General features: G+C 36.7%; 1 protein-coding gene and 1 pseudogene across 5 annotated transcripts; both read left to right on the plus strand.

Annotated features, from left to right (window-relative positions):
- The first annotated feature begins 57 nt into the window (after positions 1–57).
- LOC137396316 (cyclin-dependent kinase-like 1) lies at positions 58–23,103 on the plus strand. 5 transcript variants are annotated; one of them, XM_068082532.1, is made up of 8 exons: positions 58–341; positions 4,489–4,654; positions 6,493–6,676; positions 12,027–12,232; positions 13,409–13,530; positions 14,248–14,320; positions 21,552–21,752; positions 22,972–23,103. In XM_068082532.1, the coding sequence occupies exons 3-7, from the start codon at positions 6,508–6,510 to the stop codon at positions 21,645–21,647; spliced, it is 666 nt and encodes a 221-aa protein (XP_067938633.1). In that variant the 5' UTR covers positions 58–341; positions 4,489–4,654; positions 6,493–6,507; the 3' UTR covers positions 21,648–21,752; positions 22,972–23,103. The 5 variants fall into 5 exon arrangements, with proteins under 5 accessions (XP_067938633.1, XP_067938635.1, XP_067938637.1 ...); XM_068082534.1 differs by lacking the exons at positions 4,489–4,654; positions 6,493–6,676; positions 12,027–12,232 and adding exons at positions 1,035–1,211; positions 8,762–8,971; XM_068082536.1 differs by lacking the exons at positions 4,489–4,654; positions 6,493–6,676; positions 12,027–12,232 and adding exons at positions 1,092–1,211; positions 8,762–8,971.
- LOC137397228 (cyclin-dependent kinase-like 1) overlaps positions 9,615–27,505 on the plus strand; it is a 485,333-nt pseudogene continuing 467,442 nt past the window's right edge.

The following is a 27,505-nucleotide window of genomic DNA, read 5'->3' on the forward strand; positions in this document are numbered from 1 at the left end:
ATCCAACATAATCATACGTTCGGAAGACCGCAACGGTTAAATAAAGTCATTATTTTTTGTACAACACGCCGTCTATTCGCGAAATGCCCCGTTCAAACTGTGAGCTGGTAAAAGTTATAGTTATGAGCTCAGATCAAATTCAAAAGTCGTAGAGACCGGCGATGTTTCTCCTTGACAGATTTTATAATGCTCTGTTACCATCTGCACCATCAAAACAAAATTTGCCGTAGTTGCAAGCGCGCAGTCAAATGCATGCGCAGAAAGGAGCTGCTACTAGAGACATTACGGTTCACCGGCTATAGCTTATTCGTCCACATCAGTTCACATTGGAGAGTTTTATGGTGAGTATTATGTGTGTTTCATTATGTGCTAGAATGAGAAATTAAATCATATGTAGTTAATAGAGCTTGTTTACTCAGTTGAGCGTGCTTTAGGCAGATTTTGTGACATACATAATGTTTAATCAGCGGTAATGTTGGCCATTCCCTTACGGCAACTTTTACTCGCTGACAACGTTGACGCACGCCTGTGCCCGAATCAAACTACACTATCAAAAATGGCATATTGGAGCCTTTTGTTTGATATCATAAGATAATTTGAGCCAAACTAATTATTACTAAGTGCAGCGGAATGTGTCTGAACAAATGACCAGCTTTTGCCTGCTATGTCTAAAGTTATCCTAAATTGCTCGATTGCCTAATGATTTACGTGATACTATCGATGACTTGCCTGAGAACATAGGAATGCGGTTAATATCTGGGTAGAATAATGTTGACTCCAAAAGGGCCACGAGGTGTGATTAGAAGTGTAATAATATATTTGTTATTACTCTTTATTACATCACTCTATGCTAGGAGATGAGACAGACTTTTGATCAATTCAAGCAGTAAGAATATCAAGTATAAACCATGTTATTAGCATGACTACCAGTCAGCTAAGGGATGCCATAAACTTATGCTAAACACAGTTGTCTTTCACTGTAAAACTTTGTTTTACTAATAAACCCCTGCCTTTGCTCTAGATGTATATTACAGTTTTATGTTGGAGAGGATGAACAGAAAAGTTGAAATTTTAAATGAGCCTCATTTTAGAGACATTGATTAGTTGGCACGTTCAGAAGAAATGGGATTTTGTGAGCCATTGACTTGGTCTTATCATGTGGTGAACAAGAACAAATCATCAACCGTTTAACTGCAGAATGACAAGTCAAGGTAGGGCTATGCTTATTTTACAAGTACAGTGCACCATAGAGATACGATGTTGATCCGTTCTGAGGTTGACATCGTATGGTGAAAAAATCGTATGCAGGGGTATAGAAACCATTGTAATTATACAATGCAATAAAAAATGTTTATATACACACACACATATATATATACAAAATTTTATAAAAATGTTATACATATTGAAAATTAGTAACGAAATAGTATGTTAACTTTAGTAACTATAGTTACCTACAGTAGCTGCATTGTATTAAGTGCACCTAGTGATGATGATCTGCAAAATTGTCAAATGCAACACCATGTGTGTACGAAATGCAGTACGCACGGTAAGGAGTTCTTACTAGCAAGACATACGTACAACATAAGCTTTATTTTCACTTCAAATATGTTTAGCTTACTAAACACACATTCAAAGCTAATTAAAGCTGAGCATGTATTTTTAACTATTTCACTAAATTTTAACTTTCCATCACTAAAATCTTTTCGCTTCCCAGCTTTTAATATAGCCTTTAGCGAGTCTGGTTAAAACCTTTTTAAACCTAACTTGAGCGTAAAAGCTGCGCGTTGCAATTCTCAAAAGCGGCCTCGCGTACACTTGACCATATAATGGCCATCAAAGAATAAAATTTTATTTACTACACAGTGTACGCACATACATTTGGAGTAACGTGACTTGAGCTGTTGCTCTAGTTTATTTTTTTTGGGTTGGGAAAATCCGAAATTGCCATGAAGACACAGCTTTGCTGCTGGTACAGAGAGTACTCGAAGAAAATAAGCTAACTTAGTGCGGATTATCATTTATTGAGGATGACGCTTGCTCGTGCCCTGTAAATGCTGGTACAGTGCAGAAAATTGCTAGCTAGCTAACATTTGTAAAATGATTCAGAGAGGGTTGTACAGTAGTTTGTCTTGAATGAAATGTGCACGAAAATCAATGTGACCATACATGCAGAGGTTTGTACGTACTTATACCCTAAAGGGCATGGTTTTAGCAACTTTTAGAAAGTAATATGGGAGTGTCAACTATCTTGAGTAGCTAGTTATATATGAGTTACGTACATACGATGATTTGTGTTTATGTAGTAATAAAAAACAGGCCCATCTGCAAAGACATGGTTAAACAAGAAAATCAAACATAAAATCAAAATAAAATAAATAGAACATAAATGTATTGAATAAAGCACGAAAAACATGCCGCACAAAGAAGATTTATAATGATATGTATTGTTTTTTATGTACCAGTTCATATCGGTAAATTAACACTTTTCTGCCAATGTAGGTTTTTATGTCTCTTCTACATCCCGTTTATTGCTTTCAACTCCTTCAAGTCGTCAGTCGTAAGCTCCTCCTTGTGCTTGCTTTAACGAATTTCTTATTTTTGATAATTGCAATTGTTGATTGGTTGCGACCATATTCCTTGGCAATATTAACAATACAAACGTCTTCTACCTATTTGTTTATGAACTCCAACTATGTTGTCATGGAAATCATTCTTTCTTTGTCTTGTAGAGGGGTTATAACGCTAAAAATTAATACTCACTCTCGATTATGTGCTTTTCACAAAATTTCTCACGTGGAACGCTGACCTGAGAGAAGTCGGTCATCGTGTCGGTTTTAAACGTTGTGAAAATGTTTTTGGCAAACCGCATTCCGGTCTCTTTGTTATTTTGATGTGCGTTTTGAGTACACCGATTGTCAAATTTTAACTCGGGCGAAACTGTTCTCGAATTCGTATGGTGAAATAAAATTCGTATAGCGATATGAAGATCTCACGATGTTCAACTTCGTAAGGTGACAACATCGTATACCGGTGTAATCGTATCTCGAGGGTGCACTGTAATAACTTTATGATGCACTGTAATGCGGGCGACGCCAAATAGTAGACCAGCACAATGTTTCGGTTTGATCCGGTGGTTGCGATTAGTTTCTATTCAATCGAGTTGAATCTCATATTTTCGGACGTCAGACAAAACTGGAAACACCGGTGTGAGTTTGAGGTGTGAGTTTGAGGTGCGACTTTTTGGTGCGGTTTCGGTTTCCATATCATAAAAACTGTGCATGCGTGCTTGGACAGTTACACAGAATCTTCCATGGAAATTGACACTATTTTTTCTTGAAAGGTTTTTTTAATCTTTGCTTTACATTTACCTAAATATCACATTCCTTCTTGAAAGCTATTTATCCTTTCTGCTGCCATAAATACATTTATGTGTTTTTTAGGGTCCACTGCCATAGACGCATTTTGCGACTTTCCCAGCAATTGCGTAGTGGCCTGATTTTATGATTCGTTGACAACATAAGCAATGGTCTTTAAGAAATTAATAAATTATTTAATTTTAATTAATAAATTTATTTAATTAATTAATAATTTATGAAATTGACAGCGTTGTTCGAAGATTTCTCTATAAAATTACCTAAAGCAACGAAGCAATTTTAAACTTTTGTTTGAAAATTTCTAATCTAAAAACCAACATTTTTTGTGTGAGTTCATTAAGTATCACGTGCGAGTCAGAAAACAGGTAATTAGTTATGTTGATGACATTATAGCCAATTCAGGTTTTTGTGATTATACAGATAATTAAAGTAGCAGCACTGCCTCTGATGGTGGTGAAAGTAATAATTTTGTAAGAGTAAGAAACATTGTGGAGGATCATTTTAGCTTCGCATCGATCGTAGCTTCACATAGCTTTATCATCGCACAAAGTATAGATCCATTGAATTGTTGCATATCAATGTTAGTTAAAATGTTGTCAAAATAAAATATGTAACAAAAATGTTCTAGATGGATTGGAAAAAAACTACTGTAGATATATATCATGAAGCAATATCGGCAATTTTCGATAAAATGGCTTTCACTGGGCAAATACCCGCATTTGTACACGGTTGGCAGTGAAAGGGTTAAATTTCATAACAAAAATCTGAAGTTAAGGTTCATGAATTGAGGATGTTCAGGTTGCCACGGTGTCAGGTTGCCACGGTGTCAGGTTAACCGCAAGCAATTGTGACATCGTTTGACATCGTTGTGAGTCCTCGTGTGTGTCGGTTATTAACGGTGTTCAATTGAAGTTGAGGTCGATAGCCGAATTGGCATAAGGAGACAAATCACGCAGGTCTAATAAATAGTGTTCTTGCGTTTAAGCATTGGCTAGTCTAAAGCATTCACACTCTTATCACCTTATATTGTAACAGTTAGCTTTTAATTCTGTAGGTTCAATAGAAACTTTATATTTTATTCGTATCACATATCTTTATCATTTCAATGAAGCTATGAATTCTGCACTTGATGATATCGAGTGTGAATTCTGTGGAGTGAAGAATGAGAAGATAGTTGATCCAAAACAGCTTCCGTGAGGCCACATACACTGTATGCCGTGCTTCAGATCACACTGTGAAAAGAACAAGATTTGCTGGTGCGGCCTTGAAAGCTGCGGGTAAGTAATATTCACCAAAGTTGTGATGCTTACAGTGTGTATATTTAATATGTTTGGGAAGAAGCTGGTAAGAATCATTCATCCCTTGGTCCCTGTTAATGGTTTAGAAGGCCAATCTTATTGAAACTGTCTCTCAGATATTTTAGTGACGAGTATATTAACCCTTTGACCAGGTATAAGCCCCCCTAACCACTTAAACTCGTGTAATTTATTTCCGAAAATTCGATAAAATCGATATTTTATGAACATGCATAGCTCAATTCTTAAATTTGTTTCTATGAACAAAAATTTGTGTCCATAAGTATTCATTCACATATCTACTACTCATAAAACGATACAACCATGTGCAATTGTCCCTGTATGAATTGCTTGGAAGCATTTTTCCTCGGTAGAGTCAGAGGCTAAAACGTAGCCATGCGAGCCACCATAACGATCGTTTTCTCTGTATATTCCAAGTATATTATGGTGCGTTTACACTGGCCGACTCCGATTAGGTGCCAATACCCCGACTCAGACAGGTACCTCAAACATTTCACGTATGGGTGCCGACACCGACTCCCCCTTTACATTGCAACAATCAAACGATTTTTGTCGGTACCAACAGCCAATCACAGCGTTTCGCGGTTCTGACCCTCACCCGACCTTTCCGACCTTCACCTTCAAATTCATTCAATTCTGTTTCTCAGTCTGATTTTCTTTCCAACAAAGTTGTTAATAATAATTGTGGTTATCTGATAATAAAGGGTGCTTTGTAACAGAACAAGTTAACTGATAGATGAAAAATGGTCAATAAGACTCTATATTATTGAGAATATGTCAACATCTATTTGATTTACATTGAAAGGAAGTGAGCTGCCCTGTATTATTTTATTAAAGGTTGATTTGCAACAAAATTCACTTTACAGTTATTTGGTATCAACAGATTCACCATGTTTTACTGTGCTGCGTTGTAGGTGCAGAATATGTGGAATTGTGATTACAAGCTCTTAAAAGCTCAGAAACGAAAAGCTGCGGATTGAAATCAGTTTATTTCTCTGACGTATTCATTACATTTGGTTATTGTTTTGTCACATGATGTTCTCACGTGAATTGAAAGGCCAATAAAAGGCTCATAATAAAACTTCTTGTAGCTTTAGAATATGACAAATACTTTGGGTTTTACCGAAGACCCCATATAAAATAAAGATACTCGCTACTTTACAGTTTTGTTTCGGCTTGGTTTAGTCGTAATCTGGTCATGTGAACCATACTTTGTGATTAATTTCTGCAGCATTTTATGATTATCACAGGTGATCAACAGGCTCGTCTAGTTTATCTAACAATGATAAGTACTCCTTTGAGCTAACGTTAAAAGTTAAACAAATTTTTATGCTAGGTTATAGGATATCAGTGCTGAAAGTGACAGCCTTACAATGATGATTAAACAGCCGCATAAAAACATAAGACATGGTCTTATTGAATGCGTTAAGCGTATTTAAAAATATTTCGACGAGTGAGGTTGCATGAAAGTGTAAACAGAAACCATCTCTCACAACTACATCACAATTGAGCCGTTTTGAAAAGCGAATCCAAACTATGGCGGTCTCGTGTGGCTGCGATTAACTGTTCGTTTTTGAGCTTTTAAGAGCTTGTAATCACCTTTTCACATATTTTACACCTACAACACAGCAGAGTGAGACATGGTGAATCTTTTCATATGAAATAATAGTAATGTGAATTTTGTTGCAAGTCAAGCTTTAAGTTTTGATTTTTCCAGATCAATCACTGGGACAGAGATTCTGCTGTAACTGTAATGTGTTTTGTTTCAAAAAATTAAACTATGTTTTGGCTTATTTTAGCACCACGACAATGCCATGGATGGTCATCATACAGACTCCACGACCCAGTATATGTCAAAGGAGAGCCAACATCTGCCTGACATCTGTACAAAGCATGAGAATCAGCCACTGGTGTTGGAATGTAAGGCCTGCCTCACCATCAGCTGTATGAAATGTTTAGCAGATTCAACCAAATGTGAGAAAGGTAAGTTTATTGACTAAACACTGCACTTGCCACAGATAGTAGAGGACATCCAAATACTAAAGAACATTGAACAAATATTGAAAGCGTTAGTATGTAAATTCACAGGAAGTTTTGGCTGCAACTGATGCTAATGGTAAATGCCAGTAAAGCGCATGCGCAGGTTATGGTTACCCCGTTATACAGTTTTTTCACCTTTTGATGTGGAACACAATTACCCCCTATTACTTTTCTAACATCAACAAGTTTCTTACAAAATATAAATTTGGTAGTTGCTGTGCTGAATACAGTAGAATAGCAAAGATGCCAATATGCTATCCGCCAAAATTCCTCTGACAACGCGTGACAGAGATATGATGCCCGCTCTCTTTCAGCTCAAAGTTGTTCGTTATAAATTATAGTGAAAACAAAACCAGAGACAGATCGGTAATAAAAGTGTAGCTGATGATAAAGTTGAAATTTAGTTTTGTTAAATACGTACTAAAACTTAGTTTTAATTTTGTGATTAGTAAGCTAAATTCATTAAAGTTAAACTCAACGGTATAAGTTCATGTTATAAGTCTGTCTCGAAAGTAAGAGCATCCTATGGTATGAACTGCGCATGGTACATTGTAATGTTACATTTTATTGGAGATCATCACAATTACTAAATACCCTAAAATTACGCCTGGTAACTGTAGTTAATAATTTTAATATGCTGCTTTGTTTGTAACTTTTAAAATGCAAAATACGTATATATATATTTTTGTATGTTTTTTACAAGAGCTGTCTTCATTCTTTTTGCTCATTTTCATGCATTTCTAGATGATATCAGTTTCGTACTCAATTTTTTGCATATTGTTTGTCTTATTATCATAATTGCAATAATGGTTGTTTGCAGTCATTAGTATGTAAATGTTGTATATAATGTAATTAATATAATTATGATAAATAGGCATAATAAACCAATGAATGAATAAAGCACTCAATTGAACAATGGATCGGAAGCTTTATTATGCCGTGATATTGCATATAGGCTGATAACCTCAGTTCTACTGGCTAGAACTCCAAAGTTTTTCTTTTGCAATTTAATCTTATCACATTTTTTCTGTCATCCTAATATGTTATTGAAGTGTTACCAACCAAACTGGATAATACTTAGGACGGAAAGGGTTAAATTAATTATAAATAGCCTAATTCGTTCCAAGATCTTTCCAAACTCATTCCCTTGACAGAAAAAAAGAATAACTTTTCTTAACTCTTCTAGTTTGTGGGTTGCACCGTAACTGCAGGTTTTTTGGGTTTGCATCGACAACTATTCTCCTTTTTATGATCAATCCTACTGGTTAGTTAGACCGTAAAGGCAATAATCTTACAATAAGTTGATAGGAACTGCATTCTTTCAAAATTCATTTACAACAATTTGCTTATATTTCTAAACAGCAAAGTCTATTTTGCAAAGTAAAGCCAATAACAAATATTTTGTACATCTACAAAACGGCAAAACAAAATATGTTCACTGTAAAAAGGAGTTTTACCTATTCCTAGTATATTGCTATCCAGGGGTCAAAGCTAGGATAAAGATACTTTCAACGATACTCCATATATGACAGTGAGACTAGTAGACCGACACTGTAACACCTACACTTACCAATCCTATGAACAATTGCGCAGCTATCCTAAACGCTTTTTTTGTCAACATGTTTAACGATATATTACGACGAAATAGATTGTTGCGAGAGTTATGCACATGCATAATGTTATATTAAAGTTATATATACATGTAATGAATAGTATTCTAAGCGCACAGCGTTATTTCATCCGGAAGTTTGGCGACTAAACAAACATTCAAATCTATTTTGAAAACTCGCTCGACTTGACACTTTATGTTTTATGGAATTTTTTATGTAGTAGGAAGCAAAATCTTCACATAATCTTTCTACATTACCTGAAATTTACGTCATAGGAGGTATGCATCATCGGAGCCTGTACTGTATAGTCTAGAATAATTAGCTTTGGTCATGGGGGTTAGTAGCTAGTACTGCAGCTAACATTTGCTGTTGATGAATAGGCTACTACATACTGATATAGCAAGCCGATGTTTTGCAGTCGTACAAACCGTGAGTGGGATCTAGTGCAAGCAGTCTAGTCATGGATAAGTACGATGTAATGACGTGGATAGGAGATGGTTCCTACGATACGGTATACAAGTGCAGGGACAAAGACACAAGAGAGATTGTGGCCATTAACATATTTGTGGAGTCCGAAGACGACCTGTTATTCAAAAAGATTACGATGAGAGAAATTTGCATGCTGAAGGTTAGTTTGTCTTTTTTGTCAAGTCCCGAAACATTTAAAAGAATTAATTACTGTATTATTTGAATATTTATTATGAAGTGATAAACCTTTGAAGATAACATTCATCAGCCGATGTTGCAGCCGTCTAAGACATTGCTCGCTGCAGTGTAGTTTAATGTAAGGACATTGTTCTATTGCTCTTGTAGGTATTAGACAGCTCTGTAATTTGTAGGTGTGTTATGTGTGCGCATGCTATTGATATTAAACAGGCTGTACCCTGGCAATGTTGTATCGTCCTTGTATTTGGCAATTTTGTGATCGAGTTTGCCGGCGTATATGGCTAATTACTTTAGAAATGCATGCCTGATTCACACAAAGTAAATTTATATCAATCGTCTGCAGTTTGTCCACAGGTAAACAAACCTGTTTTTTCCACATTCGACTTAAGATTTGAGGGAATACTGGCGCATGAAACCCAAATATTTTCAACAATTTATTTTTTAAGTTTTACAGTACATCACAGTTTTGTAAAGGACAGTATAGGAACTGGCTAACAATTAAATATTAAATGTGAAAAGTAAAAAGAAAATTAGACGATGTCAAAGCATCGTTTGGTTATGAGCTCAGGTCAAATTCAAAAGTCGTAGAGACCGGCGATGTTTCTCCTTGACAGATTTTATAATGCTCTGTTACCATCTGCACCATCAAAACAAAATTTGCCGTAGTTGCAAGCGCGCAGTCAAATGCATGCGCAGAAAGGAGCTGCTACTAGTAACATTTCGGTTCACCGGCTATAGCTTATTCGTCCACATCAGTTCACATTGGAGAGTTTTATGGTGAGTATTATGTATGTTTCATTATGTGTTAGAATGAGAAATTAAATCATATGTAGCTAATAGAGCTTGTTTACTCAGTTGAGCGTGCTTTAGGCAGATTTTGTGACATACATAATGTTTAATCAGCGGTAATGTTGGCCATTCCCTTACGGCAACTTTTACTCGCTGACAACGTTGACGCACGCCTGTGCCCGAATCAAACTACACTATCAAAAATGGCATATTGGAGCCTTTTGCATGATATCATAAGATAATTTGACCCAAACTAATTATTACTAGGTGCAGCGGATTGTGTCTGAACAAATGACCAGCTTTTGCCTGCTATGTCTAAAGTTATCCTAAATTGCTCGATTGCCTAATGATATACGTGATACTCTCGATGACTTGCCTGAGAGCATAGGAATGCGGTTAATATCTGGGTAGAATATTGTTGACTCCTAAAGGGCCACGAGGTGTGATTAGAAGTGTAATAATATCTTTGTTATTACTCTTTATTACATCACTCTATGCTAGGAGATGAGACAGACTTTTCATCAATTCAAGCAGTAAGAATATCAAGTATAAACCATGTTATTAGCATGACTACCAGTCAGCTAAGGGATGCCATAAACTTATGCTAAATACAGTTGTCTTTCACTGTAAAACTTTGTTTTACTAATAAACCCCTGCCTTTGCTCTAGATGTATATTACAGTATTATGTTGGAGAGGATGAACAGAAAAGTTGAAATTTTAAATGAGCCTCATTTTAGAGACATTGATTAGTTGGCACGTTCAGAAGAAATGGGATTTTGTGAGCCATCGACTTGGTCTTATCATGTGGTGAACAAGAACAAATCATCAACCTTTTAACTGCAGAATGACAAGTCATGGTAGGGCTATGCTTATTTTACAAGTACAGTGCACCATAGCGATACGATGTTGATGCGTTCTGAGGTTGACATCGTATGGTGAAAAAATCGTATGCAGGGGTATAGAAACCATCGTAATTATACAATGCAATAAAATATGTTTATATATACACATATATATATACAAAATTTTATCAAAATGTTGTACATATTGAAAATTAGTAACAAAATAGTATGTTAACTTTAGTAACTATAGTTACCTACAGTAGCTGCATTGTATTAAGTGCACCCAGTGATGATGATCTGCAAAACTGTCAAATGCAACACCATGCGTGTACGAAATGCAGTACGCACGGTAAGGAGTTCTTACTAGCAAGACGTACGTACAACATAAGCTTTTAATTCACTTCAAATATGTTTAGCTTACTAAACACACATTCAAAGCTAATTAAAGCTGAGCATGTATTTTTAACTATTTCACTAAATTTTAACTTTCCATCACTAAAATCTTTTCGCTTCATCTACTCTCTTTTTCTTGACTATCTCTAACAATTTACTATAGTAGATTCGCTACCCTGGTAGTCCCTACTCCATCTTTCATGATTATCTCTGACTGTTTACTATAGTGGAGTCGCTACCATGGTAGTCTTTACTCCCTATTTCATGATTATCTCTGACTGTTTACTATAGTGGAGTCTTTACCCTGGTAGTATATACTCTTTCTTTCTTGACTATCTCTGACTGTTTACTATAGTGGAGACTCCACACTGATTTTGCAAAAGGCCATTTTTGATTTACTCAAACTCAACTTTACTTATGCCCAATCTAATCTGACTCACTTAATTAACGAGTGTGAAAAATTAATCAGTGAGATTAATTAATTAATTGACAGTGAGACTAGTAGACCGACGCCTACACTTACTAATCCCCTTTGTATTTATGAACAATTGCGCAGCTATCCTAATTGCTTTTTTTGTCAACATGTTTAGCGATCCATTACGACGAAATAGATTGTTGCGAAAATTGTGTACATGCATAATGTTATATTAAAGTTATATACACATGTAATGAATAGTTTTCTAAGCGCACAGTTTTATTTCCTCCGCAAGTTTGGCGACATAAACTAACATTCAAATCTATTTTGAAAACTCGCTCGACTTGACACTTTACGTTTTATGGAATTTTTTATGTAGTAGGAAGCAAAATCTTCACATAATCTTTCTACATTTCCTGAAATTTACGTCATAGGAGGTATGCATCATAGGAGCCTGTACTGTCTAGTCTAGAATAATTAGCTTTGGTCATGGGGGTTAGTAGCTAGTACTGCAGCCAACATTTGCTGTTGATGAATAGACTACTACATATTGATATAGCAAGCCGATGTTTTGCAGTCGTACAAACCGTGAGTGGGATCGAGTGCAAGCAGTCTAGTCATGGAGAAGTTCAATGTAATGACGTGGATAGTCGATGGCTCCTACGATATGGCATACAAGTGCCATTATATACAAGAGAGATTGTGGCCATTAAAATATTTGTGGAGTCTGAAAACAACCCGTTATTCAAAAAGATTACAATGAGAGAAATTTGCATGCTGAAGGTTAGTTTGTCTTTTTTGTCAAGTCCCGAAACATTTAACAGAATTAATTACTGCACTATTTGAATATTTATTATGAAGTGATAAACCTTTGAAGATAACATTCATCAGCCGATGTTGCAGCCGTCTAAGACATTGCTCGCTGCAGTGTAGTTTAATGTAAGGACATTGTTCTATTGCTCTTGTAGGTATTAGACAGCTCTGTAATTTGTAGGTGTGTTATGGGTGCACATGCTATTGATATTAAACAGGCTGTACCCTGGCAATGTTGTATCGTCCTTGTATTTGGCAATTTTGTGAACGAGTTTGCCGGCTTATATGGCTATTTACTTTAGAAATGCATGCCTCATTCACACAAAGTAAATTTATATCAATCGTCTGCAGTTTGTCCACAGGTAAACAAATCTGTTCGAACGTGTTTTTTTTAACATACGACTTGAGATTTGAGGGAATACTGGCACATAAAACCCAAAGATTTTCAACATTTTATTTTTTAAGTTTTACAGTACATCACAGTTTTGTAAAGGACAGTATAGGAACTGGCTAACAATTAAATATTAAATGTGAAAAGTAAAAAAAATTAGACGATGTGAAAGCATCGCTTGGTTAAACATGACCCAGTCTCTGTTAGAGTAAGCATATTTTCATTACGACATTTAAACTTGTTGATAGCGAAGTTTTCGCTGTCACTCTGCGTGTCTGTAAAGAAGGAAAACAATTAAAACCTATTTTTATTTATTTTCCATTTAGTCTTTTGCATAGTTTTATAAAGTACTTTTGTATTAATGCTATGCCTATTTACTCTTGATACCATCCAAAGAGGAAGAGCTATGATATGTTTTCAGGCCAGAGAATATGTTACAGTATAACGGTATACAAATATTTGCTCCATTATACGATGGTGTCCAGATAGAAGACAGTCCATACCTGTCATGATAGAAACGAGGACATAGACCATGAAAGATCTGAAAACCTTTAAATGACACACATGAAACATTTAGCATATATATGGTAAAGCAAGAGGATGCAAAGACTTACTGCTTTGCTATATTTGTCGATTATTTTCTACAGTTGGAAGTGGTTTAGGTAAAAATAGTGTTGAGGCTAACATGTTAGAGGTCATTGTGTTTATTCTTTCGGTATTCATATCACTGGCAGCTCCGATTCTTTATTTTCCAGCATTTGAAACACCAGAATCTGGTCAACCTCATAGAAGTGTTCAAGAGAAAGAAGAGACTACATCTTGTATTTGAATACGTCAATCACACGGTGCTCAATGAGCTGGACAGGAACCCGAACGGGTGAGGACTCAATGATCTCTCTCTTTCTCTCCCTAATCTTAGCTATAATAAGAAGAGTATTTCAATTCGAAGCCACGCTAAGAACTTTAGGAAAAATGCTTGTCTCATATGGGAATTGAATTCGGACACTTGGCTATGGGAATTAATTAATTATGCAAATATTACTACTTATTACGATCTCTCACGGTGCCCGGTAGTGCCAAGCGTCCTAGTATCCAATGAGTTTTATTTTCTTTACTTCAGCGAGTGCTCTTGTTTGTGTTCCATGAACTTTCCTTTGTTCTTGCTCCATACGATGCTTCTACCGTATCTACAAAATTCTTTTTGTTCGATGAACTTTTTGGTATTGTATGCTATCCATTTTCATCCTCTGCAATGAGTTCTTCTGAATATGCTTCATAATATTTTGTTTTAGGCAACAATTTCATCTGCTTAGGCTCAATGAGCTCCCCACTTTGTGTAATGACTAAAATTGTTTCATATGATGACACAGGAAGTGACTTTTTTGACTACCCATTTATTTTCCGAAGTTGTTTGAAACTGGATGATGCTGGTTCCCAAAATGTTAAACTTGGTGGATTCTTTACTTTGGCTAATTCCTTAGATAGCCTTGCTAATTGCTATTGCGGTTGACAATAGAGAGAGCTTTCGCAGTTTTTTCTACTGCCTACCTGACCTCTCAACAATATCTAATATCTGTGGTTAATTTTTTTGCAGGGTGCCAAAAGCGTTGACTAAGACTGTTATATGGCAGACGTTACAAGCAGTAAATTTCTGCCACCTGCACAATGTAAGTTTCTGATGTGTCTACTCCCTTTTCCTTGACTATCTCTGACTGTTTACCATTGTGGAGTCTCTACCCTTGTAGTATCTACTCCATCTTGACTATCTCTGACTGTTTACTATAGTGGATTCGCTACTCTGGTAGTATCTACTCTCTCTTTCTCGACTATCTCTAACAATTTACTATAGTAGATCCGCTACCCTGGTAGTCCCTACTCCATCTTTCATGACTATCTCTGACTGTTTACTATAGTGGATTCGCTACTCTGGTAGTATCTACTCTCTCTTTCTTGACTATCTCTAACAATTTACTATAGTAGATCTGCTACCCTGGTAGTCCCTACTCCATCTTTCATGACTATCTCTGACTGTTTACTATAGTGGATTCGCTACTCTGGTAGTATCTACTCTCTCTTTCTTGACTATCTCTAACAATTTACTATAGTAGATCCGCTACCCTGGTAGTCCCTACTCCATCTTTCTTGACTATCTCTGACTGTTTACTATAGTAGAGTCGCTACCATGGTAGTCTTTACTCCCTATTTCATGATTATCTCTGACTGTTTACTATAGTTGAGTCTTTACCCTGGTAGTATTTACTCTCTCTTTCTTGACTATCGCTAACCGTTTACTATATTGGAGTCGCTACCCTTGTAGTATCTACTCTTTCTTTCTTGACTATCTCTGTTTGTTTACCATTGTGGAGTCTCTACCCTGATAGTATCTGCTCCCTCTTGACTATATCTGACTGTTTACTATAGTGGAGTCTCTACCCTGATTGTATCTACTTCTTCTTTCTTGACTATTTCTGACTGTTTCTATAATAGAGTCTCTACTCTGGTAGTCCGTACTCCCTTTTTCATGACTATCTCTGACTGTTTACTATGGTTGAGTCTCTACCTTGGTAGTGTCTACCCCTTTTTTTAACTATATCTGACTTTTTACTATATTACAGCCCCTTCCCTGGTAGTATCTACTCCCTCTTTGTTGACTATCTCTGACTGATTACTTTAGTGGAGTCTCTACCCTGGTGGCGTCTACTCTTTTTTCATGACTATCTCTGACTGTTTACTATAGGGGAGTCTCTACCCTGGTAGTCTCTGCTCTCTCTTCCTTGACTATCTCTGACTGTTTACTATAGGGGAGTCTCTACCCTGGTAGTATGTACTCCTTCTTCCTTGAATATCTCTGACTGTTTACTATAGGGGAGTCTTTACCCTGGTAGTATCTGCTCTTTCTTTCCTGACTGTCTCTGACTGTTAACTATAGTGGAGATTCTACACTGATTTTGCCAAAAGCCATTTTCGATTAACTCAAACTCAACTTTACTTATACCCAATCTAGTCCAACTCACTTAGTTAACGATTGTGAAAAATTAATCAGGCATGGCAGGCTGCCAACTAGAAAATAATTAGGACAGAATTGTTGAATTAATTATAAATAGCCTAATTTATTCCAAGATCTTTCCAAACCTGACAGAAAGAAAGAATAACTTTTTTTAACTTTTTTAGTTGGTTGGTTGCACCGTAACTGCAGATTTATTGGATTTGCATTGACATATATTCTCCTTTTTATGATCAATCCCACTGGTTTTATAGACCATGATTACGGTAATCTTACAATAAGTTGATGGGAACTGTATACTTTCAGCATTCCTTTACAACGATTTGCTTATTTTTCTAAACAGCAAAGTCTATTTTGCAAAGTAAAGCTAATAACAAATATTTTGTACATCTACAAAAAGGCAAAACAAAATATGTTCACTGTAAAAAGCAGTTTTACCTATTCCTAGTCTATTGCTATCCAGGGGTCAAGGCTAGGATAAAGATACTTTCAACGATACTCCATATGTGACAGTGAGACTAGTAGACTTACGCTGTAACACCTACACTTACCAATCCCCTTTGTATTTATGAATAATTGCGCAGCTATCCTAAACGCTTTTTTTGTCAACACGTTTAACGATCTATTACGACGACGAAATAGATTGTTGCGAAAGTTGTACATGCATATTGTTATAATGAAGTTATATATACATGTTATGAATAGTATTCTAAGCGCACAGCGTGATTTCGTCCAGAAGTTTGGCGACTAAACAAAGAAATCTATTTTGAAAACTTTATTTTTCAAATCTATTTTGAAAACTCGCTCGACTTGACACTATACGTTTTATGGAATTTTTTATGTAATAGGAAGCAAAAACTTCACATAATCTTTTTACATTACCTGAAATTTACGTCATAAGAGGTATGCATCATAGGAGCCTGTCCTGCATAGTTTAGAATAATTAGCTTTGGTCATGGGGGTTAGTAGCTAGTACTGCAGCTAACATTTGCTGTTGATGAATAGGCTACTACATACTGATATAGCAAGACGGTGTTTTGCAGTCGTACAAACAGTGAGTTGGATTAAGTGCAAGCAGTTTAGTCATGGAGAAGTACGATGTAATGACGTGGATAGGAGATGGCTCCTATGATATGGTATACAAGTGCAGGGACAAAGACACAAGAGAGATTGTGGCCATTAACATATTTGTGGAGTCCGAAGACGACCTGTTATTCAAAAAGATTGCGATGAGAGAAATTTGCATGCTGAAGGTTAGTTTTTTTTTTTTTTGTCAAGTCCCGAAACATTTAAAAGAATTAATTACTGTAATATTTGAATATTTATTATGAAGTGATATACCTTTGAAGATAACATTCATCAGCCGATGTTGCAGCCGTCTAAGACATTGCTCGCTGCAGTGTAGTTTAATGTAAGGACATTGTTCTATTGCTCTTGTAGGTATTAGACAGCTCTGTAATTTGTAGGTGTGTTATGTGTGCGCATGCTATTGATATTAAACAGGCTATACCCTGGCAGTGTTGTATCGTCTTTGTATTTGGCAATTTTGTGATCGAGTTTGCCGGCTTATATGGCTAATTACTTTAGAAATACATGCCTGATTCACACAAAGTATATTTATATCAATCGTCTGCAGTTTGTCTACAGGTAAACAAACCATTCGAACGTGTTTTTTTTCAACATACGACTTAAGATTTGAGGGAATACTGGCGCATGAAACCCAAATATTTTCAACAATTTATTTTTTAAGTTTTACAGTACATCACAGTTTTGTAAAGGACAGTATAGGAACTGGTTAACAATTAAATATTAAATGTGAAAAGTAAAAAGAAAATTAGACGATGTCAAAGCATCGTTTGGTGAAACATGACCCAGTCCCTGAGTAAGCATATTTTCATTACAACCTTTGAACTTGTTGATAGCCAAGTTTACGCTGTCACTCTGCGTGTCTGTAAAGAAGGAAAACAACTTAAACCTATTATTATTTATTTTCCATTTAGTCTTTCGCATAGTTTTATAAAGTACTTTTGTATTAATGCTATGCCTTATTACTCTTGATACTATCCAAAGAGGAAGAGCTATGATATGTTTTCAGGCCAGAGAATATGTTACAGTATAACGATATACAAATATTTGCTCCATTATACGATGGTGTCCAAATAGAAGACAGCCCGACCTGTCATGTGAAAAACGAGGACATAGACCATGAAAGATCTGAAAACCTTTAAATGACATAAACGGAACATTTAGCATATATATGGTAAAGCAAGAGGATGCAAAGACTTACTGCTTTGCTATATTTGTCGATTATTTTCCACAGTTGTAAGTGGTTTAGGTAAAAAATAGTGTTGAGGTTAACATGTTAGAGGTCATTGTGTTTATTATTTCGGTATTCATATCACTGGCAGCTCCGATTCTTTATTTTCCAGCAATTGAAACACCAGAATCTGGTCAACCTCATAGAAGTGTTCAAGAGAAAGACGAGACTACATCTTGTATTTGAATATGTCAATCACACGGTGCTCAATGAGCTGGACAGGAACTCGACCGGGTGAGGACTCAACAATCTCTCTCTTTCTCTCCGTAATCTTAGCTATAATAAGAACAGTGTTTCACTACGAAGCCACGCTAAGAACTTTAGGAAAAATGTTTGTCTCATATGGGAATTGAATTCGGATACTTGGATATGGGAATTAATTAATTATGCAAATATTAGCTACTCATTACGATCTCTCACGGTGCCCGGTACTGCGAAAGGTCCTAGTATCCAATGATTTTTATTTTTTTCTTTCAGTGAGTGCTTTTGTTTGTGTTCAATGAACTTTTTCTTTTTGTGTTTCCATACGATGCTTCTACCGTATCTACAAAAATATTTTGGTTCGATGAACTCTTTTGGTATTGTGTGGTATCCATTTTCGTCCTCTGCAATGAGTTCTTTTCACTATGATCTATAATATTTTGTTTTAGACAACAATTTCATCTGCTTAGGCTCAATGAGCTCCCCACTTTGTCTAATGACTAAAATTGTTTCATAAGATGACACAGGAAATGACTTTTTTGACTACTCATTTATTTTCCGAAGTTGTTTGAAACTGGATGATGCTGGTTCCCAAAATGTTAAACTTGGTAGATTCTTTACTTTGGCTAATTCCTTAGATAGCCTTGCTAATTGCTATTGCGGTTGACACTAGAGAGAGAGGTTCCTCGTGCAGCTAGTTCTACTGCCTACCTGACCTCTCAACAATCTTTAATATCTGTGGTTAATTTTTTTTTCCAGGGTACCAAAAGCGTTGACTAAGACTATTATATGGCAGACGTTACAAGCAGTAAATTTCTGCCACCAGCACAATGTAAGTTTCTGACGTGTCTACTCCCTTTTCCTTGACTATCTCTGACTGATTACCATTGTAGAGTTTCTACACTTGTAGTATCTACTCCCTCTTTCTTGACTATCTCTGACTGTTTACTATAGTGGTGTCTTTTTCTGGTAGTATCTACACTCTCTTTCTTGATTTTCTCTGACTGTTCACTCTAGTGGAGTCTCTACCCTGGTAATATCTATTCCCTCTTTCTTGACTATCTCTGTCTGTTCACCATTGTGGAGTCTCCACCCTGGCAGTATCTACTCCCTCTTTCTTGACTATATCTGGCTGTTCACTATAGTGGATTCTCTACCCTGGTAGTACCTACTCCCTCTTTCTTGACTATATTTGGCTGTTCACCATAGTGGAGTCTCTACCCTGATGGTAGCTTCTCCCTCTGTCTTGACTATCTCTGACAGTTTACTGTATTGGCGTCTCTACCCTGGTAGTATCTGCTCCCTCTTTCTTGACTATCTCTGACTTTTTACCATAGTGGAGTCTCTACCCTGGTAGTATCTACTTTCTTTTTTCATGACTATCTCTTACTGTTTACTATGGTCGAGCCTCTACCCTGGTAGTAACTCCTCCCTCTTCCTTGACTATCTCTGACTGTTTACTATAGTGGAGTCTCTACCCTGGTAGTATCTACTCCCTTTTTCATGACTATCTCTGACTGTTTACTATAGTAGAGTTTTTACCCTGGTAGTATCTACACAACAAGGTAAGGTATGGTGAATCTTTTGATACCAAATAACTGTAATGTGAATTTTGTTGCAAGTAAACCTTTAAGAGGTTCCGCATGCCTCCATCAAAAATGCATCAACAAGGGGATTACTTTATCAATTCTGAGGATGACCTGCAGCGGGTCCAATAAAACCATTCATTTTTCGTACATATAAATATCAGTGTTTGTCTGTCATTCATGTGTCTACTTATAGCGATGCATTTATAGGGACAAACAATCCGCTTCATATTGGATTTGAACTTGGAACTTTCAGTTTTACAGACAGGCGTAGTACACATCCATTGCAGTACGATTCATACTTAATGCTTCAGCTAGCGCTGAGCGTGAAAACACACGAAAAAATAACACATCCCCATGCGTGTGTAAGATATCATAATATCTCAAAGAAGAAGACCCCCGGAGTTGACCTAAATATGTCAGCTGTATAGGACAACCATTATCCCGTTACAATAACATCACAGTAACATTCCAAGAACTACACTCATTTACACAAGCTATGCAATGTTTACTGTTTTATTTATACTGACAGTCATTGCTGACACTAATTACTATGAACAATGTCTAAAGCCAACAATCTCATCCTGTCTCTGCCTTCAATATTTATTATTGATACATTTCATCATACTTAATGATATATTCTCCTGTGAACTTTGGTCGTGCCTTCGGTGTCTAAAAACATACAATGTGTATTTTGTCTAATGTTGTGTGGCACTTATACCAAGTTGTCTTTGGCAATGTTTATTCTTTGATTTCAGTCATGCTGTCACAGTTTTTGTATAAAAGAAACATTTTAGCTTTATATTAAGAGTTATTTTACAAGTGATTGCTATGTACACACTGTATCTGACTCAAATATATTATCACGCTTAATGATTAGAGTGTACGTGTTGTTTCACGCCGAACCCATAAGTGTGAGGACAGCACCCCCTCACTCGTGAAGCACAATGCTTAAACTCACATGGTCAGCAAGGCTATTGTACTCAGTAAAGATCTGTAGTAGGCAATACAGCCAGTTCAGTATGAATTACACATAAATTTACACAAAAATAAGCACAATAGGCCTACATAGAAATAAACAAACACCTTCATTTAAATGTTAGAATAGTAAATGTTGTATATGTTGACTGATAATACATTTTCTAGGCAGAACTTTTTTATTTTACATAATTTTTTTATTATAGACCAACGTTTTGAAACAGCGCGTTTCAAATGACACACTTCTTTGGTGTGTGTAGCCAATCCCTCACTCCACTAGGGTACCCCTTCTTTGGTGTGTAGCCAATCCCTCACTCTGCTAGGGTACCCCTTCTTTGGTGTGTAGCCAATTCCTCACTTCACTAGGGTATCCCTTCTTTGGTGTGTAGCCAATCCCTCACTCCACTAGGGTACCCCTTCTTTGATGTGTAGCCAATTCCTCACTTCACTAGGGTACCCTTTCTTTGGTGTGTAGCCAATCCCTCACTCTACTAGGGTATCCCTTCTTTGGCGTGTAGCCAATTCCTCACTTCACTAGGGTATCCCTTCTTTGGTGTGTAGCCAATCCCTCACTCTACTAGGGTACCCCTTCTTTGGTGTGTAGCCAATCCCTCACTCTACTAGGGTACCCCTTCTTTGGTGTGTAGCCAATCTATCACTCTACTAGGGTATTCTTTCTTTGGTGTGTCCCCAATCCCTCACTCCACTAGGGTACCCCTCAAGCATACTCCAAGTCACAACTGTCTATAATAGCTAGACAAGCCGGTCAGGTCTGTGTTCCATTTGGGATAAAATCAATTTATCTCTTGTAGCTGGACCTGATGATGACTACACAGATTATGTTGCGACTAGGTGGTACCGCAGCCCTGAACTGTCGGTTGGAGATACTCAGTACGGCCCTCCGGTAGACATATGGGCTATAGGTTGTGTTTTCTATGAGCTCATGACTGGCCAGCCTCTTCGGCCAGGCAGGTCAGACGTTGACCAACTCTACCTTATACGGAAAACCTTAGGTTGGTGTTGCCCTACATTGTCTGATTTGCTAGTACTTCTGTCTCACAATGACTACTTTTCCTTTTCAATGATCAGAACTTTGAAAATGAGTTAATGTTAACATATAGTTTATCTATTCTGAGGTTCACTGATGTTATAAATAGTTCATTTATACAGAAGTTCACTGAGCTTAACCGATCGTTTACATATACATGTGGTTATTTGATGTTAACATGCAGTTTATATATAGTGGGGATTCACTGATGTTATCATATAATTTTTATATACAGAGGTCCACTGGTATTAGCAGATAGTTTATACGTATATATATACTGGGGATTTACTGATGTTAACATATAGTTTATATATACTGGGTGTTTACTGATGTTAACATATACAGTGCAACCTCGGTTCTCGACCATAATCCGTTCCTGAAGGTTGTTCAAACACCGAGTTGTTCGAACACCGAAATCATTTTTCCCATTACAAATAACTTAAATCGTTTTAATCCGTTGCAACACCCTGAATGTTTACCTTGTTAGTACACATACATTTGTACAACAAAATGGCAAGGACACAAATAACATAAATGTAACCCGTAAAACGTAATGTAATTACTATCGTAATCTTCCATTCGAAAGATTACGCTAACATGAACGTGTAAAAATAAAAAAAGGATAAAGAAAAGAATTATGAATAGGATTTTTCAGGATACAGGATGTTCTTTTCTCTTAAAATATCTATCCAATGACACTTGCTTCTGCCTTCTTTTTAGTACTTTTCGGAAGTGGTTCATGATAGGGCCGTTAAAGTCATTGATAACTCTTGTGGCTGCAGCTTTATCGGGGTGATGGAGTTCGCCAAAATTCTGTAACTCAGCCCATTTGCTACACATTTGTTTAATCTCGGACGTCGAGGCATCTTTTCTTGGCGACAACAGTTGGTCACGGTCAACACCGCTCAGCATCCGGCGTTCGAACTCCGATTTTTGTTCGAACTACGAAGCAAGAATTGCTTGAATTTTTTGTTCGGACTCCGATTTGTTCGAACTGTGAGTCATTCGAAAACCGAGGTTACACTGTAGTATATATATATACTGGAGATTCACTGATGTTAACATTTAGTTTATATATACTGGAGGTCCCTGGACGATAAGTTAATGATAAGATATAAGATGATAAGATATAGTTAATTTATACTGGGGATTCTTGTATGTTAACAGATAGTTTATATATACAGGGGATCTACTGCCCAGACACATGCAAGTCTTCAGCAAGCAACAACTCCTTCTTTAATGGAATTACTATACCAACTCCCGACAGACAGCAACTCTTAGAAGAAAAAGTCCCAAATATCAGTCCTAACGCTCTGACCTTTCTCAAGGTGACTACCTTTTTATTTTGCGGTCTACTTAAAAGACAGTGTTACAACATATTACAAGCTATATACAATAGACGCCTAAGGCACAAGACATTTCTACAAATTAACTAGATCATGGCTAAAGCCTGGTTCCCATATCGATTGCGTGACTCCGGCGGTAACATGCGCAGCAAAATGCTTGCGACGCTAGCCTCGGCAGCATCTGTTCACATAAAAGCCACATCATTAATAATATCGTAAATATTATTGCGTAATCAAATAAAACATTCGCTCGCCATGCCGTTCCTATAATGGTGACCTTTACCCGTACTGCGCATTTCAGGAAGATTTCACCTGCGTCCTTTTGCGAAATTTGAGCAGCGCTAAACAGTTGTGTTGCCGCCGGCTAATACCGGCAGTACCCAGCGTGTATGTTCCCATTTCACCGCTAATAGCCTGCGGTGCTGTCGCCGGTGCTTTGCGACGTATATGGGAACCAGGCTTTAGCCAGTGTCAACAGTACAGAGACTGCATACCATTAGCCTGGGCATGGCTCTCGTGGGGAATTGGGAGAGAGAGCATGGGACACATAGCAACACGCGGCGAAGACAATTCTAAAAGTCGACTTTTGCAGTCGCTAATATCACAATCGTTATTTCCGATGGAGTATCATGTGACGGTCTTATTTATGATCTACGCGAGGTATTATTTTTAATCTGAATTGGCAGCAAACAAACGCTGGTTAGTAAGTATGAAATGTTGGTTGCATAATAAATCAATCACAGGAGTTATATTATTTCATATATTCAAATAATTATGTTTTGATTTCAGTATAATAAAAAATTACATCACAATAACAATTTAAACATAACAAATGTATAGCAATAGAACAACAAAAATAAATTGCAAGCTGCTAGTAAAGAAAGGTTTATCTAGTAAAAAGTCATGTCAATTTTATTTTACTCGCGAGTATTATGATTACTCGCGACAGTTATGAACAACTCGGACCTAACACTGCAAAACGGGGCCATCTGAAAGCAAATACACTTTTCGAGGCCAGTAGGAAGAACTATAAATTGGTGAAAACCTGCAATAATATGTTGTGAAGCTTGAAACTGTTCTGATCTCAGTGTGACTATGCCTAGCTTTGATTGTAATTTTTGAATCGCTCCATTTTGTATCAGTATATGAAATTAAACTGCTAACGTGAAAACGCAAGAGAACAGTAACCTATGGTTCTTATCGTTTTATTATCAAACGGGTACTATGTACCCACCCAGCTTATCAAAAACAGGGCTTTTTACGAGATTAAGTCACGTGACCATGACCCTAGGGTTTTAAACGCGCCACATCTAATACATCGTGAGATCTGAATCTAACGACACGCTTCCATTAGTATCAGTCTGAGCGTCATATGTAACATGTCGCTAGTTTTGCAGAAGTTATCTTCCCTAGCATCATTAGTTTAATCAGCAACTTGATCTTTTTCTATTTGGAGCCTATTCTTCAGCCTTCATATACTTTACATCATGACTGAAACTTGGTTAACAGTTCCCCTAAGTGTCAGTCATCACATAGTGCAGTTACCCTCTAACAGTACTATTGTTCATATCTATTATATCATGACTGAAACTTACATGTAGGCTAACTGTACTATTGCTCTGACTAGAAGTTCAAAAACATACAAACGGTTTAACATAGGTAACATTTATAATTGTTCTATTTAAGTAGCTTTTTTTTAAAAGTTGTAGTTTGGGCATTTACTTGGCTCTTATTGGGAACACAATTTATTTAAGTAGTATTGTATTGTTTATACAGTGGACTCTCATATAATATAAACCTTCTATGACGCAAATTCCATTTAACGTAAAGAAAAATATTGTTTTCTTCCGGGTTGCACTTGAAAGAGTTTAACGAATTACCGGGGTATATCTATTATTTAAACTAGTACCGTGAGAGATTGTCAAGTACGCTGATAAAACACAGATAATAAGTAGCTGCATGATTATTCAGCAATGTTTAGTAATAGCATATATACAACTTTCATGACGTGCTAGTTAGTAGTGATCATCAGATGTGTCTACAAAATGGAGAGTAAGTAGCTGCACAGTTGTTTATTGATACTTAAAGGAGGTTGATGAGTGCAGGTCTTACACTGTCGGTCTATCAATCTGAATGTCACGAAAGATTGAAACAGTACATAAAGGTTGAATCTGTAAGATCTCCCAATGTTAAAGGTTTACTTGCAACAAAATTCAGGTTAAAGTTATTTGGTATCCAAAGATTCACCATGTCTTACTGTGCTGTGTTGTAGGTGCAAAATATGTGAAAATGTGATTGCAAGCTCTCAAAAGCTTAAAAACGAACAGTTAATCGCCGCCATCACGAAAACGCCGTAGATTAAAATCCCTTTCCAAAACGGCTCACATGGGATGTAATTGAACGAGATGGCTTCTGTTTACACTTTCATGCAACCTCCTTTGTCAAAATATTCTTGCAAATATACTTCTTGCATTTAATAAAACCATGTCTATTGTTCTTACGCGTTTATTTCATCGTCATTGTAATGCTGTCACTTTCAGCACTGATATCTTATAACCTGCCGTGAAAATTCATTTAATTTTTTAACCTTAGCTTGAAGGAGCACATATCATTGTTTAATAAAAACATGACGAGCCTGTTGGTCACCTGTGATAGTCGAAAAATGCTGCAAAAATTATTTGCGCTGTTTGACAGGCAGTATGGGTCACATGATCAGATTCCGACTAGATGATTAGACCAAGCCGAGACAAAACTTTAAAGTAGCGAGCATCTATATTTGATACGGGGTCTTCGGGAAAACTCGAAGTGTTTGTCATAAACTAGTGCTGCGAGAAGTTTTATAGTTAGCCTTTTATTGGCCTTTCAATTAATGTGAGAACATCACGTGTCAAAACAATAACCAAATGGATTAACTACGTCAGACAAATAAACTGATTCCGATCTACGGCGGTTTCTTGATGGCGGCGATTAATTGTTAGTTTTTGAGCTTTTACAAGCTTGTTAGCACATATCCACATATTTTGTGCCTACAACACAGTAGAGTAAGACATGGTGAATCCTTTGATACCAAAGAACTGTAATGTGAATTTTGTTGCAAGTAAACCTTTAAAGGCGGTTGATTAGTGCAGCTGTTACACTGTCGGTCTATCAATCTGAATGTCACGAATTGGAGTCTCGTTGAAATCAATCTTTTATCCTAACCTCCAGCCCTGGTTTCAGAAAAAACCAGACAGAGGCGACTCTTATGGTAGTGCCTGTATATTTTTGCTTCAATTTATTTTATTTCATACAATAAAAAAAGTTTGAAAGATCGGTTTAATATTGAATGTGTGGGCTTCCCATAACTTGACGTATTATTACCGTAATCATGAACCCTACACCGAGTCAAAATGATGAGAAAAAAGAGAAAATGTGTCGATATCAACCAATAATATCACAATTACTGCACCGGAATTAAATTAAAAAATTAAGTTCAGTTTTTCCTGTTTGACGGGACAAAGAGGTGAGTTTGGGTCAATCTTAGTACGGATTAGGAAATTTACATTTATCTTACTGTTGGTATAACAGATTATTTACATTGTAAAAACGTCTACTGTTTAATAAAATGTTACTACTAAGAGACACTGGCTCTTGCTAACTTCAGAAGAAAAACATGGAATCTATTAACCTCCAATCTGTTGCAGGGGCGACAACTCACCTTCCAAACATCTGACAGCCTTCCGCTCATACCATGTTTGCAAGAGTTCACTAGCAGCAGCAGTTGATGGACAATTGGCTGATAGATACACTTTCATTCAGCTCACAAATCAGCCATCATATTATCCCCTGTACTGTTCCAACTCACCCGTGTTGTCTTGCACTTTCTTACCTCTGTATATTTATCATATTTCATGAGATACTTTTTATCCACCTTCGCATTTTCTACCTTTATGATGCTCCAACTTTTACAGTTTTAAGAACAGATCTGACCTTGATTCTTTTTATCCGGTTCAACTTTGAACTTGCTTTTAAATTGTATTTTCTTTCCTTAACAACAGCTTAGCTAATCTCACAAAGTCTGTGTGATTTTCTACTTGCCAAGAATTCATTACGTGCTGTTTTTTTTCTAAACATCCACGAGCACCCGTCCAATTGATATCAAGGAACTGTTTAGATGATATTAGTATTCACTTTCCATTTACCGTCTATGTATTTGTTGTGGTAATATAGACATAATTCTTCTATTGTCCCTTTCATGCAGTCAAGGCAAAGGACATTTCTATAAAACAACTAGAACATGGCTAAGCCAGTGTCAACAGTGCAGAGACTGTATACCATAATCTCCCAGCTTTGTAGGGTTCAATAGTTTAGTGATGCGCTCTAATCAGTATGC

The sequence above is a fragment of the Watersipora subatra genome, chromosome 5 (genome assembly GCF_963576615.1).
Source record: "Watersipora subatra chromosome 5, tzWatSuba1.1, whole genome shotgun sequence".
Lineage (NCBI taxonomy): Eukaryota > Metazoa > Bryozoa > Gymnolaemata > Cheilostomatida > Watersiporidae > Watersipora > Watersipora subatra.